The 14,952-nt window shown below is 37.9% G+C and overlaps 1 protein-coding gene across 6 annotated transcripts in view; it reads left to right on the top strand.

Annotated features, from left to right (window-relative positions):
• Window positions 1-1,043: 1,043 nt before the first annotated feature.
• Window positions 1,044-14,952, top strand: part of dscaml1 (Down syndrome cell adhesion molecule like 1) — a 134,446-nt gene continuing 120,537 nt past the window's right edge. For 4 of the 6 annotated variants that reach the window (XM_058745514.1, XM_058745513.1, XM_058745512.1 and 1 more), the window contains exon 1: window positions 1,068-1,201. In XM_058745514.1, coding sequence (XP_058601497.1) covers window positions 1,159-1,201 — 43 coding nt within the window. In that variant the 5' untranslated portion in view covers window positions 1,068-1,158. Of the gene's footprint in view, window positions 1,202-5,170; window positions 5,200-14,952 lie in introns of those variants that run through there. The other 2 variants (XM_058745511.1, XM_058745515.1) reach the window with 2 other exon arrangements.

Raw genomic sequence — 14,952 nt, 5'->3', positions numbered from 1 at the left:
ATGAAGGGTTTGCTCATTTCCACATACAAAAACTGTCAAATGCTATACAGATTTGTTTTATCTGAATTATAAGGCTTTAACAATGCTGTCAAATCAATTACAATTTCCGCTGTTTAATAACATTTATTCGTATAAATAGTTATTTTTGCAGACTTGGGTGGTGTAGAAAGACACTATAGTCACCAGACCGAGAACGCCGGGGTGGTCTGTGAGCGTTATCCGCCACTCCAGACGATACACGATACGCCCCTTACATGTCATTCCTCTCATTTTGAGCGCGGAACAATGCCGGCGATTCAGGCATTCCACAGTGCACCTCTGAAGCACGCGTTCTCCTTCATTACATACATTAACGCTTAGAGAGACCGCGACAGGGTCTCGTGCAGAGTCTCTAAGGACGCACGCGTGTCACTCAGTGAGCAGTGACATAAAAGAACGTATACGCACAACATGTGTACGAACTTTAAAACAGCTTAAAGATGATCCGCGGGTCTTAAATGGTTTAAGGTGGTCTCCCAGTCATGACTTTTCCGTCCTGGTCTGTTGAAAAGTGCCTAAAACCAGCCAACTGATCACGCTGGGAGAACGGACAAGGTATAAACAGTTTTTTTTTTTTTTTTTCTTAGCAGCGTTGCATCAATACAACATTTCAGGCGGCAAAAGGTAAGCCGTTGTCTTCGCGAAAAGTGATCCGCCGTGCGTAAAAAGCAGCCATTTAGTTCCCAGGTGCGCTATAGTTAAACCGAGTGCCACAGAACGCACCGGCTGTCTCCAGCCACGTGGACCGCTCACAACAACAACAACATGTTAAGTCCTGTCCTCCCCGATGCACTCAACCCACCCCCACCAACAAAACTCCGCGCGCCGTCCTCGCCGCGTCTCTCTCTGGCCCCGCACCAGCACCTCTCCATCTCGCCGTACCATTAGACTACCGAAGGAGGGGCCGCTCGGATGACGGTCCCGCGGAGGGGAGGGTACGAGAGGCGGGACCAAAGTCTTCCCCGCTTCTCGGCGCTGGCGAGTCCGGGACTAGGGCTGGAGAGATCGCCGGGGAGCATCGTCACCACTCCTGCACGGAGCCTCGCCTGGCCGAATACTGCACAGTGCACACGTCGGGATTGCAAAACATTCCTGAGAAATATACCTGCTATTTATGGCATGTGGCTGGTAACTTTACTCCTGCTGTATTCTTTTCAAGAAGGTATGTAGTCAGTTTATTTTTTACTGCTTTTTTACTCATAACAATGTTGAAATAAAACGTCACAATTCATTAAATTAAATTAAGTGGAAATGTGTGTGCACAAACATCGCGCTGTAAAGTTTATTGAATAGAGATATTCAGCGTTATTTTATTGCGCTCTCACATATCTGGATTTCAAGAAGTTTCTTTCGCTCCAAAACTAATTCAACTTCGTTCAAAAATGGTTTTAGTTGCTTAAATTGTGGGACATTATTTCTCTAGTCGGTGGTTAACCACGAACGGGAGATTATGAGGCTGTAGGATCTGCATGCTCCCGTGCGCAAAGATGGGGGAGATAGCATGATTTGTATGCAAGATATGAATATGCTGTTGAGTTATGAATATGTAGAACGGGATTAGATTTTGCATCGGTCGTGTGCATTTACCATGCACTTTTGGCCTTCTGTTTGTACTTTGCTGGGTGGGAAAAGTAGAGTTGGTCAGTGAGGTGTGAATTTGTTTGCGCTTGGTGTACTTTTTTACTGGGCTCGAATAAGAATGTAAATTTCCTAGGATTTGCATATGTATGTTCGTTGTTTATAGTAACATGCTGCTATATGCCTTTAGGGAAAATAATAATAGGTATTTTGTAATAAAAGTGCATGTTTTGTGGTAGAGGATGACTATATCTGCATAGATCCTGTGAAAAATAGAATGGCATATGCAGCCTCATTTCCAATTAGCACTGGTGCAATTAGTGGTCCTCCATTTTCTATGCCAACAGATTCCTGGTTTGGCTGTGCTGATGGTGGGTTTGATAAGGCACATTTGAATTTGTATAAATGCAAAACGAAGATGTGGTTTATTGCAATCATAATTAAGGTTATTTATTTGCTCAATCTGTTAGTTTTACGCATCAATTTCTGTCATGATGTCTCCTCAACAATTTTGTTTTTGACACCTCTCAGCATATGTATACCCCTCCTTCCCTCACCCTCCAGCCTTGGAGATATGCTTTCAGTTTTTGCTCATATCATTTTTTTTTTTTTTTTCCCTAAAATTATCTTACAAAATATTTCTGGATGAAACCACTTTTCAAACGTGTGCGCCTATTTTGGAGTGTTCTTTATCTGATATTTCTTTGTCAAGTATGGATTTTTATTTACCCACAAACAGTTCAAATGTAAATGCTTTGACTGGTTTTACAGTGCTTGAGTTTAGATGCTTTAGAATTGAGAAGGCATTTTGATATATATATATATATATATATATATATATATATATATATATATATATACATATATATATATATATATATTTTTTTACAATGTCATTTATTCGGGGATGTAAGGTCAGAATTAGTCTCTATCTCCCAGTGTGTGTGTGTGTGTGTGTGAGAGAGAGAGGGTTTGTGAAAGAGAACTGTGGTGTGATTATGTGTGATTGTGTATGTTTGTGTGTGTTCTTGTATGGGGGAGGAAGGGTGCAGTAGGGCGTAAAGTGCGTAAAAAACGGGATACGGAGGTCGCAGACAAACTTATTTTTTTGCCATGTTTTTGCCTTTTTATTTTCCAGTGCTCATAGTTTATATTGTATTTTATGTAATTTTCACAGTATAGGCCTATTTCTTATCTTGTATCTTGAGACCTGATGACACGGTCGATAGGAGATGTAAAACGCACATCAATTATCATACATGCATATGCATTAGGACTGCGTATTTTTCGGAGAGGGCCGCGCCTCCATCTTTTCCACTTTCAAGGAATGTAGAAACATTTCCCTTTAAAAACCTTTTTCCCAAATTTCCCGAAATAATTGTATGTTCTCATAAAAACACATTTTAGTCGTCTTTGGTTAGAAATTATCAGTCATTTTAAATGTATTATTATGCATTTTCGTGACCCGGGCAAGTTTTAGCATATTACCCCCCTGCCTTCACACCTGAACCCCGGTCTGGGAAACCGGATCCAGGGTAAATTGCCGTCTCGAGGGTCAGCTTGTCTTTTTATGGAAATGCAAATAAATGAAATGAAAAAGGCACCGAGGGATGCTGCAGTATTGTTTGTGGAAATTTCCATTGTTATTTGCATGGGAGTTATAATTTGATTAAAAATAATAACCATTATTATTATTATTATTATTATTATTATTAGCAATAACAACAATAATAGCAAATAGCTATTTTTATTAAACTGATTAATAATGCCATAGTTTATTGGAGTTTTTTTTTTTATCGTTTTGGCTTTATATGGAATATGGAATATAATTTTTTAGAATTCATTCATGTTATTATCCAGATGTTGTGTACACTCAGTGTGATAGATCTCAAATCTGTTTAGAATATCAAACAAAACGTTTTAACAAATATTTGTTTATCTTTATTAATTTTATTTATGACAGATTTGCTTCATGGGATATTGAATAATGAATAAAGGGGCTGTAGGCAGTGTGTGTTCGCGTGTGTGTATCTGTCCAATATTTATTTTAAGGATCAGCAGTCGTCAGGTCGTCAAATTTGTGTGGTGGCTGCAATATTATCCGGTCTGATCCGATTTTCTGAACATTTGCCTAAATTAAAATGTGATTGAAAGGAGCTTGCCACGTCAGACCTTTTTAGAGTGAGTAATGATAATAATAATAATAATAATAATAATAATTAAAACTTACATGTTTATATCTAACATCAACAATAACAGAAATATCTGAACATTTTCTTTTAAACTAATTTGCCCACTTTCATGCGTTTTCACCTCCAAACTGCTCGCAATGTCAAACCTGCTCCTCACATCAGGACACCTCTATCCCACCCGGTCTCCCCCTCATAGAAATATGCAAAATTGGTTTCCTTTCTCTTTCCCCCCCATCAAATCCCCTGTTCTTCCCAGCTGCGCAATTAGTAGGAGATCTGCCGCATCCCCCACTCCAAAAGTAAATCAGGTCATTGGCCATAAGGACTCCATTTATTTCTCTCTCCCTCTCTCTCTCTCTCTCTCTCTCTCTCTCTGTGGATCTGTCTATCTCTGTGTTTCGTTATACTCGTCATATAGCCTACACCTGTTTCCCTCTCCTTTTTTTTAAGTAATTTGCCGGGAGACACATTGCGTTCATTATAATACGATATTTCCTGAATAAAAATAAAGAGTAAATCCTTGTGTGACAGCAGCATGAGTCACACTTATAAACACGTTACTCTCATAAACTGTAGTAATCTGTACTTGAACTTTTCGTCTACTTGAGAATGAGATGGTTTAGATTGAACAGGTTTGTCCCATCAGTGCTTTTTTTTTTTTTTTTCTCTCTCCCACGATTTATGACGGTCCTGAATTGATTTTTAAAACCCAAACTGTTCCTAGCTAAATCATTTCACTCATTTAATAGTCCAACATACACTTAGTCCAAATAAAATAAAATAAAAAAATAAAACATCCAAAAAAAGTTTTAGAAAAGTTTCACAAGGTATGTGTTTCATTCCTGTGACCGGTGGGAAATCAAAAAATTGATTCGTTGGTCAAGAAAGTTTAAAACAATTTTAAGTCACGATTAAATATATTATAGGGAAATGTGGGGGGAAATACATTATCAGTCCATTTTTTTTTTTTTTAATTTATTTTATTTGTTTGTTTTTAATAATATACTCCATGTATTAATTATAAGCTTTTAGCTGTATGTTTATTATGGCATGTTTTACATGTTTCCTTTTATGGAACTATACAGCTATGACTGTTTACACCAGACATGCAAAATATCCATATAAACTCTTAACAGTCTGAACTCGGTGTAAAATGCATCACTTTAAATACACCAGACCCTTCAAACTCAGAAGAAAATTGGCGCCACAAATGTAACCGTTGAGATTTACTGGGTTAAGCGCTGAGCTATTTTCCCCTCCACCTAAAATCACACCCCGCCGCTCCACCTGCCATTTCATCTGAAGTGCGGTCAAAATAAAACTCTACGTGTCACTCTGGCGTTCCGCTTCGACAGGTGACCGCTGTTCTCCTTTCAGAGCTCGTGTGCCGGTGAGTTAAGCGCGTGAGCAAACACTCCTCGCCTCCGGAGCACCTGCTGCACGCGGCGCGTCGGGGCCACTTGTCCATCCAATCGGACACCATGCGCAAGGCAACAGATCTTGAGAGTCAGAATAATGTAACATCCAGTGTCAGGGCGAGAATTATGATTTGACTTGCCTATTTAAAGCATGAATCCTCCAATCAATATCCAATCAATCAAGGACTGAGGTCTTAAAACAAATTACTCTTCTCTCTCTGTGTGTGTGTGTGTGTGTGTGTTTATGTATACACACACACACACACACACACACACTATATACATATTTGTGAACTTTATATATGTATGTATGTGTATATATATATAGAGAGAGAGAGAGAGAGAGAGAGAGAGAGAGAGAGAGAGTTTCGATTAACTCTTTAGTAACCACAAAAGTTGGCTACAATTAGTGCGCTAGTCGCTCAGGAACAGAAGTAGCCTGAGGAGGTAACCATAGCAACAGCACGCTGCTCTAGCGCTTTGCCGCGTTCCTTTGCGAACAAAAGTGCACTGGAAAACAACACAACTGTCAATTTCTTTTTTATCATAGATTTAAATATTACAAATATAATCACTCATAGAAAAATATAATGATTTGTTTAAAACGTCTCTAATAGAAAAGACAAAAATAGTTAATCTAACTAGTGGTTAGCATTGTCTTTAATTGAGTGGAAAAGACTAGCCTAGGGTCAATATTCAGGTGAACATCATTTCTGAATAAAAAAAAAAAAACTATATAAGGTCATAAGGGTCAATTTTTTTTTTAAATTGAGATTTATCTTTTTTTTTTTTTTTTTTTAAGTTTGTTTTATTTAAATTAGTCCAAATGAAGTTCTTAGCAATGCATAACACTAATCAAACATTAAGTGGTAAGGAATTTACAAAATATCTTCATGGAACATGATCTTTACTTAATATCTTAATGATTTTTGGCATAAAAGAAAAATCTATAATTTTGACTCTTACAATGTATTGTTGGCTATTGCTACAAATATACTCGTGGTACTTATGACTGGTTTTGTGGTCCAGAGTCACAACTGGTCAATCTTACTCTCCTTGTGTTACAACACTCCCCATGTTCCACACTGTACTTAATAAATCATGTGTAGACATGTTTATCTCTGATAGTTACGTTCTTCAAGACATTTTAGTAAATTCCACTATGAGTTTCATATTAGCTTCCAATCAATTGCTCTAATAACAGGGACCACAGAAGTTCAGATTCCTGCAGCTCCTGTTGCAGATTATGATGTACAAGCATTTTACTTAGAGGTAAAGAGTGGCAAGAAGAGGGGCAGTTTATAAAGTGTTTAAACTACAGTTTATAAACTACCCGAAACATGGGAGATTTAGTAAAATTCACATTTTATTGACTCTTTTAAAAATGCATTGAGAGGACTGACACTCTCAACCTCCAAATTCGTCCTTTGAAGTCTGAGCTACTTCTGCAAATGCTGATTTTTTTTCCTGACGCTGCAGTAACTTGAAAATAAGGGGGTAGAAAACCCTTACCCATTTCAAAATCCAACCCCTAATGCATTTCGAACTGCGTTTATCAACCTCACGCTCTTACACGATCATATATTTGATTCATTAGATGGATGCAAAATGCTAATTTTATAACCAAACGTATAGATATATACCTCTTCTACTCTCCCACTTTTCTCTCACTCTCTTCTCAAAGAGATTGCCATACAAATGTGGGAGGTTACATGTGATAGGTTTCCAATCCACTCGAGCTCACTCACGCAAAGCACTGAACAATCACAGGGACAACAGTGGCAGGCAAGATTTACTCTAATATACCAGAACAAATGTAATCTAAACACAAGTGTACATGTGTACTCCTCAGCCTAGCTATGAAGAAATGTCCAACACGCACACACACACACACACCGCATTCTTGCTATCGTAAACCCATTTATAACTGAGTGCAGTGTAGGGCTGACTTTAGATTCAGCTGGAAGTTACTCAGCACCTGTAGTATTGATTTTTCCTCGACTGTGCCTTGCATAAATGATTATCGGTTTGATAAGTGGCTTGTCTGAGGAAAGGTATAAAAAACAAAGGAGGAAGAAAGTCAGCTCCTCTCTCTCTTAATCTCATGAGTCATTTTAAAAGGTTAAAGAAAACATTATGACACTGAAAGCTGTTAAAAAAAATATGCGGCGTTGTAGCGCGATACAGACAGGCTTGACAGCGGAAATGGCCCTTGAACAATCTGCGAATAAATTAATTGGGAGGCTCGGAGGCAAATGGATGGTTGAATTGCGTTGTTGTCGAACAGTTGCGCGGCCCAAAAATATGCGTCTGCATTTAGACATGTTTACGTAGGTGAGAAACAGTGATCGAAAGAGAGATTGTGTGTAGATTTCTTTGGGGACAGGGTGTGAAGATCTATGCGTGTGCATGCAAGAGAGAGTGTGTGTCTAAGCAAATGCAGATGAGCGACTGAGAGAGCTGCATTATGCATAGCGGCTCACCATTGGCAATAGCCTGGGCTGTCCGCAATACATATTCAAATGGCATTTTCATAGCGACCGAACAAAAAAAAAATGTGTATGTATGTATGTATATATTGTGCAAATGTGCAAGAAGAAGGACCACATGAAGAGAAAGATGGGAAAGAGGAAAATGGAAGGCGATTAACAGGCAGAGATGGCGAGAAGGAAGGAAAAACAACAAGAAATGATGAGCAAAGACATTTTTGAGCAGGAATTTTTTCGGTTCGAGGAAGTGGGTGGAGAATAACGCGTCCATCTTGAGAGTTAGACAGATAGATAGGGAAAACGGGCATCATTAATGGAGCATTTCAGCATTCCCAGCCCTTTCCCTCGTTTGGCATATGGCAACGAGAATGGCAAGGAGCTGCAGGGCTTCGTTAGCCCTCACACAGAAGTCATCTCAGAACAAAGGGAGAAGAAATTGGGTTATCCCATTGCCCTTTCTTTTTTCTCTCCTTAAGACCCCCTAAATTACTGAACATCTACTCTAAATGTCTTAACAATTGTCCATGGACATATGAAGTCCTTGTACACAGAGGTCAACCGTGTCCGCACGGTTTGTGTGGATACTGCTGCTAATGTATTCTGTATTTTTTTTCTGTTTTCATGCATAGTATTAACAAATATCTTCACTCAAAATTAATTTTCATTGACCACATTGTTTAGGGTGACCATACATCGTCTTTTTACCTGGACATGTCCTGGCTGTGATTACTAAATCACCTAAAGTGTCCAGGTTTTTGCTTTGTTTTCTTATGGACATGTTCTATATATACATTATATTTACGTAGTTGTATTTCTTTTATTGTTTTCTGTAAATCCTACCTTTTTTACACCACAATTGGCCCATTATGTACAATACCTGCACACTATTTGTCAAACTACTGCAAAAAAAAAAAAAGCAGAGTTCTTTCTAGTTCTAAAAAAAAAAAAGTCTTATTTTATGTCCATTAAAATCAGCTGTGTATTCAGACATTTTTTTCATAAGCATACAAATATTGCCAATATTTTGTTATGTTTTATTAGGTTTTACCTGTGACTTAATTTGCTTATTCACTCTGTAAAATCAAAAGCTCAGGATAGAAGAGTTTGGAATTGTGCATGTTTTTGTGCCAATCAGCATTATAATGACACAGTGTTCTGCAGCTTTAAGGTGAGGTCATACTAGCGAAATTTAGGCAGAATTTCCAAGGGAAATTTTCCACAGTTAATAGCGATGTATGAAACATAGCTCACAAACTTTAAAACATAGCAGATTTTTTTTTTTTTTTTGGTTGACGCGGCAAATTCATGTGAGCAACATGAGTGACTTCTGAATAGGGAATTTTTTGCAGTCACACGAAACTCACAATCGCAATAATTCCTATTGAAATGACTGGAATTTTCTCGCAAGCGTTTGCAGAGCAGTCGTAAATGTGACCACGCCTTTAGGGTAATCAGTCACATACCATTTACAGCTAAGGTTATTGGCTCAAAAAGTTTTATGATCCTATGACCAGAGGTCCTGTGGTAGCCCAGAACTGAGAATGGGAGCACTTTCCTATCAGCATCCCAATAGTGGCACCTGTTGGTGTGGAGGACAAACTGCAGCTGTCCTGCTCTCAAGCTTTTCCTTTTCCCCCTCCTTACCTCAGACTCCCCCTGCCACCATCACCCAGACAGTGGGGGTGATATCCCCAGGCTGTCCCTTTTGGATCCACAACCCCTTACCCAGAACCCCACTGTGAGATTATAGATATTGCAATCTTTATTATGGGGGTTTATGCTTTAGGCTATAATCTGCAAAGGCAAAAATGGGTGGGGGCAGGGGGACTAACCAGTTGACCTGTTTTTCATCCCATTTCAATAAGACCATGACCATATTTCCCAGTGTTGCTGTGTTTTGTTCAGATCTACTGTGAACTGATGTGTTGTCATGCAGGCTTTCCGCTATTGTCTATATTTGCTTTTGCCACGAGCGGGGCGGCGTTTGCTGTTGTTTGTCCAATAATAAGAGAGAGATGTTTTTATATTCTTAAAAGGAGCTTTTACAGATTAACAGATGCTTGTTTATGCTTAGTTTTAAGTTGCATTTCCGTGGAGAGGAGGAGATTGGCGCTCTCTATAGTGCTGAAATGTGTTTAGGGACCATTCAGTCACTGTCCATGGTCCTGAAAAGGGCTCTCGGAATTATATTTGACACAGCTCAGAAACCAGGATAGAGTGCACTCTGCTCTCGTCCCAAATAGCACTTAAGGCTGACGGCAGCCAGGGACTGCTCCATTTTGAGCATGTCAGGAATCTTTGCTGTTTAACTCTAATGCTGGATCCCAGAGGTTCTTTACACAAAAGCGTGGGTCAAACATTTGCTTCAAATCCTAGATTTGTCAGTGCAACTGTGGCACTACATTGAAAGCCAAACTTGCATGCACAGCAAAGCTCAGTCAGGGGTGTTGACATGGCCCAGTAGGGGGCCTCAGTAAACTTTCAAGGGGGCTAAAGCATTCTCAAATTACTTATAAATAAATAAATAAATAAATGCATGAATTAAATAAATAAATAAATAAATAATTAAATGTTTTTAATTTTTTTTGTTTTTATTTTTTAAATTAAGAATTAAAATGCATATTCTTGCCAATATTTATTTATTTATTTATTTGTGTGATTAATTGATTGATAGATTGTAGAATATAACCAAGCAAAATTGTTTTTTGCTTGGTTATATTTTCATTTGTATATTATATATTTTCATTATATATAATATTTGTATTTGTCCTCTCAAAACCTGACATCTAATTGGATCTAAAACATTTGCATTTCCACTCCTAAGAGATATTTACACATGCTGTGTGTCTTTAAAAGGTTATAAATAGAGTGAACAATGTGGAATCTATTTATTTTGTTTTCTTCCTTTTAAAAAGGAACAACATATTTTTATTAACTACAAAAAAAAAAAAAAAAAAAATCTTGACATTATCACATAATCACATCATTTAAATTTTTTAAACGTATTAACAGCCAACATTAATAAAACTGCTTCAGCAGAAATGGAAACATCATAGCTGTGTAGGCAGTCTTTTAAATAATAACCTTTACTGTAGGGGACTTTGGAGTAACAAAGGTTGAGAATTGCCAGTCTAGACATCGTTCTAATGTAATCCAGCCTTTCATGCAAAGCGTTAACAATGAAAAGCATTTTATTTCATTCCTACGCAACCTGTGATTCCTGATGGCACATCCATTCACTTCAGCCCCCCATATAACCTACCACTATGCACACTCTAAACCTGGTCTTGTCTGGACTCTTGCCCCCTGGCTCGTACCCACCTCTGTAATCTGCCCTCCCCACAGGGCAGAGTGAGAGGGGAAATGATAGAGGCCCTCCACCGTGCTGCGATTATCAGGCCAGAAAGGCTCTGTGTGTGTTAAATGTGAAAGGAGATTATATGGATTTAACTCTCTGCGTCTGGCGTACAAATTCCAATCACATAACATATCCCTTCATGTTCTATGGGAATATAAAAAGAGAGGGAGAGAGAGTGATGGATGGAGAGAGAAAGAATCCAAACCCCCACCTTACCCAGTAAAAGCTTTAGCTCTAATCTCAGCCTTTCAATTCTCTAGCATCACTTTTTTCATGTTTTTCATTCTATGTTTTGCATGTATTTATGTTTAACATTTTGCATGATTTTTTTTATAAATATTATTATTGTCCTTTGTAAGCCTTTTAATGGAGTAGCCTATGTCAAAAGTAAGAATAACATTATTATAGTCATTAAAGGAACAGAATATCTTCTTGTGTCTTTCGAAACCCATTTACCTTACTGTTTTGTGTGGCACACACAAAGAAAGATATTTTATAGATTGTTCAAGCTGCTCTTTTCCATAAAACAAAAGTGAATCGGAACTTTCATTGCATTAAAACAAGTTGCATATTGATATTTAGTGTTATTGGTATGAATTGCGATGCTGTCTGTTCAGTATGTGGAAGCTTATAGGTACTCCATTGACTTTAATGCCATGGTTGCATGTCACCATTATTCTTTCGAACACAATGAGAATCACAAGAATGGGGGTTAATCCAGGCATTGTTGACATAAACCTGGTGGGGGCCATTAATTAAATGTAATTGCCTTAGAAGAAAATTCTCTTGCTTTGGGCTTGTGTCTCCCTTGGCTCAGAGCCAGAGCTGAGCTAAGCAATTCTCTGAATACAAAAAGATACAGAGCCATCCCACCCGAACCATGTAATCCGTAATAGAGCCTGCAGATAATAGAGATGCCAGAATGGTAAATCTCTAAAACGCCGCTTTTAAAGGATATCATTAGCTACGCTGCTAAATTAGCACGCGTGTTAATTACGCAAACCACCACTTTTTTTTCTCTTTTCTCACAGTAGTCCGGATTTGGTAATACACCAAGAGCGAATGATTGTCTGATCCACATTAGCTGTCAGAGAGGTTTGTAGATACATAGCGGGGGTTCTATGACCTATTTATTCTCCTATCAGATGGCAGCATTCAGCACGGCTCACACCGCACACATATTAGATTAGTGATATTCTTTAATGCCTGCCCTACAACTGTACTGTTATAGATGCCATTTGGGTTAAGGTTGGATAAGTCGCTTTGGTAAGGAAGCATCTGCCAAGAACACACATATGAAAAGATGTGAATGGAGAGTAAAGAACCACTCTTGCTGTGGACAAAGTTGGCTTTTGTTTAGAATCCTTGCTGATTCCCACATCTGGCTTTCTTCATTTACTTCTGTGTTTACTTTTGTGGAAACTGCAGCATTTTAATATTCTATCGGCCGTAGTCAGGGTAGTGCCATGTTTAGTTCTGGGCATGAATGAAAACAAGACTGTGAGGGTTAGAAGTGCTTAAATGTAATGTAAAATGGATTGTACTGTTCTTTATAACAGATGGTCAGCTGATGAAAGAAAAAAAAAAAAAAACTTGTGAGTTAGCAAAAATTATGTGATCTAGGACCTTTATACAGTGTGTGCCATTGTTAAGACTGTAAAGTCCTGTTTACACCAAGAACGATAACTATAAAGATAACTATATTACTGTCTAACTATTACTGTCCACACCAGCGGATGATATTGTCTGTTTATTCTAAGCACACCCTCGTCTGCCGCTTTAAATTCTCAAGCTCATTATATCAGGATTAATTCTGATTGGGTGTCAATGTTTTTATCATTCATCTGCTGGAAAAAAAATCATTCTGAATGTGATTCTAACAATGTTGTTTCTCTGTGCCTTTATCGTTATAGCTGTGGTGTGGACTCTGCTATTCTTTATTATTGAGAACAGTTTTTAGAACTATATCTTTATTGTTGTCTTTATCGTCCTTGTTGTGAACAGGTTTCAAGTCTCTCCTTCACAGCCATGTTTACATCTGTGTTAACTTCTGTATGGTTGCAAGTTTTGTCGTTATCAGCATAGTTCAAAGATTTGGGGTTTTCCAAAACCATAGTTCCAGTTAATATTCGCTAACAGTATTGGAAGCACAGCTCTTGACTTGTGGTTAGCAGTATAGATTAATTCTACATTTTTCAGTTTATCAAGAAGATGTCCACACAGTTTTTCAAGAGTGTGAATGTGCTAATGATAGAACATGCAACCATAGTTGGCTAACAATGTAGCCAACAAATGCAACCTCTAGAGGGCGCAACCTTCGAAATGATCCAACTATTGTTTCATTCTTGAACCGATTAATTAGCATAAGTTATTATTACCACCAGTGTGACGCAAATTGCAACAAATATGATGAACCGACATTGTTCGAACAACAGTGTGTTCTCTTCAAACTTTTTACATCTTAATGAGGGCAAAACGGAGGTCATTGTGTGTGGGTGTTATTTTCGATTCTGCACTCAAGTTCGATAAACAGATAAATTCTGTAGTTAAATCCCGTTTCTTCCAATTAAGATTGCTATCAAAAGCCAAGAGTATTTTTTTATTTTTTTTTTATCATTTCAAGAGTTCAAGAAAGTGATCCATGCATTTGTGTCATCACGGCTTGATTATTGTAATTCCCTTTATATGGGAATAAGTCAATCAAATATAAGACTTTTGTCTGGCACCCGCAAATTTGATCATATCTCCCCCGAATTATGCTTTTCGCACTGGTTTCCGGTCTGTTACAGAATTGAGTTTAAAATTTTAATGTTTGTTTTTAAAGTTCTGAGTGGAACGGCTCCTGAATATCTCTGTGATCTTTTAAACCCAAATAGATCTGTTAGATCGCTGAGGTCTTCTGAGCAAAGACTGCTGATGGTCCCGAGATCTAGATTGAAGTTGAGGGGTGACTATGCTTTTTCTATTGCTGGGCCTATACTATGGAATAGTCTTCCAGTCTCCCTCTGATTAGTCTTTTCAGAATCTGAATTTAAATCCAAGCTAAAAACTTACTTTTTTTTTCCAAGGCTTATAACTATCCTTTGAGTATAAGGGTCTGTCACCTATCAGTGTTTTCTTTTTTCTTTATTTTCTCCTCTTTAGTGCATTGCGGTGAAAACTGTTTACATTTATTTATATGTCTTTTTTAGCAAGGTTTTGTACAGCACAGTGGTCAGTGGTTTTTATTGTGATTTATAAATACATTTTGATTTGTGAACCATCTTGTTACAATCAACAAACGGAAGACAAAGTAACTGCAGATTTTTGAAGCAGCTAAGACTAGCTACAGTAGTTAATTTCTCCAATGATGCATCATACTGTGGTAATTACGCATCATTTGTGATGTCAACATTAAATATGTTGAACCAACGTGGTTCGAATGACAGATATGCGACAAAGTACAAATATGTTTAACCAACTTTTTCCGAATGATGGGTGTGCGTCAAAGTTACTGAGGCTTTGGGATACAGTTGTGAATAGGTTCAGCAGTTAATTTCTCCAATGATGCATCATACTATAGTAGTTAAGCATCAGCCGTGATGTCAGTCGTAACATCAACATCAAATATGTCGGACCAACTTGTTCCGAATGATGGACGTGCAACAAAATATCTGTGGCTTTGAGATACAGTTATGACTAGCTAAAGTAGTTAATTTTTCCAATGATGTATCATACTATCGTAGTTAAGCATCAGTTGTGACGTCAACATCAAATATGTCGAACCAGCTTGTTTCGAACAATGGATGTGCGACAAAGTGACTGCAACTTTGGGAAACAGTTGTGACTAGCTACAGTAGTTAATTTCTCCAACGATGCATCACACTATGGTAGTTAAG

Source organism: Onychostoma macrolepis, chromosome 15 (assembly GCF_012432095.1).
Source record: "Onychostoma macrolepis isolate SWU-2019 chromosome 15, ASM1243209v1, whole genome shotgun sequence".
Taxonomy (NCBI): Eukaryota; Metazoa; Chordata; class Actinopteri; order Cypriniformes; family Cyprinidae; genus Onychostoma; species Onychostoma macrolepis.
Note: the sequence above shows the minus strand (reverse complement) of the source record. Positions and strands in the feature narration are given on the sequence as shown.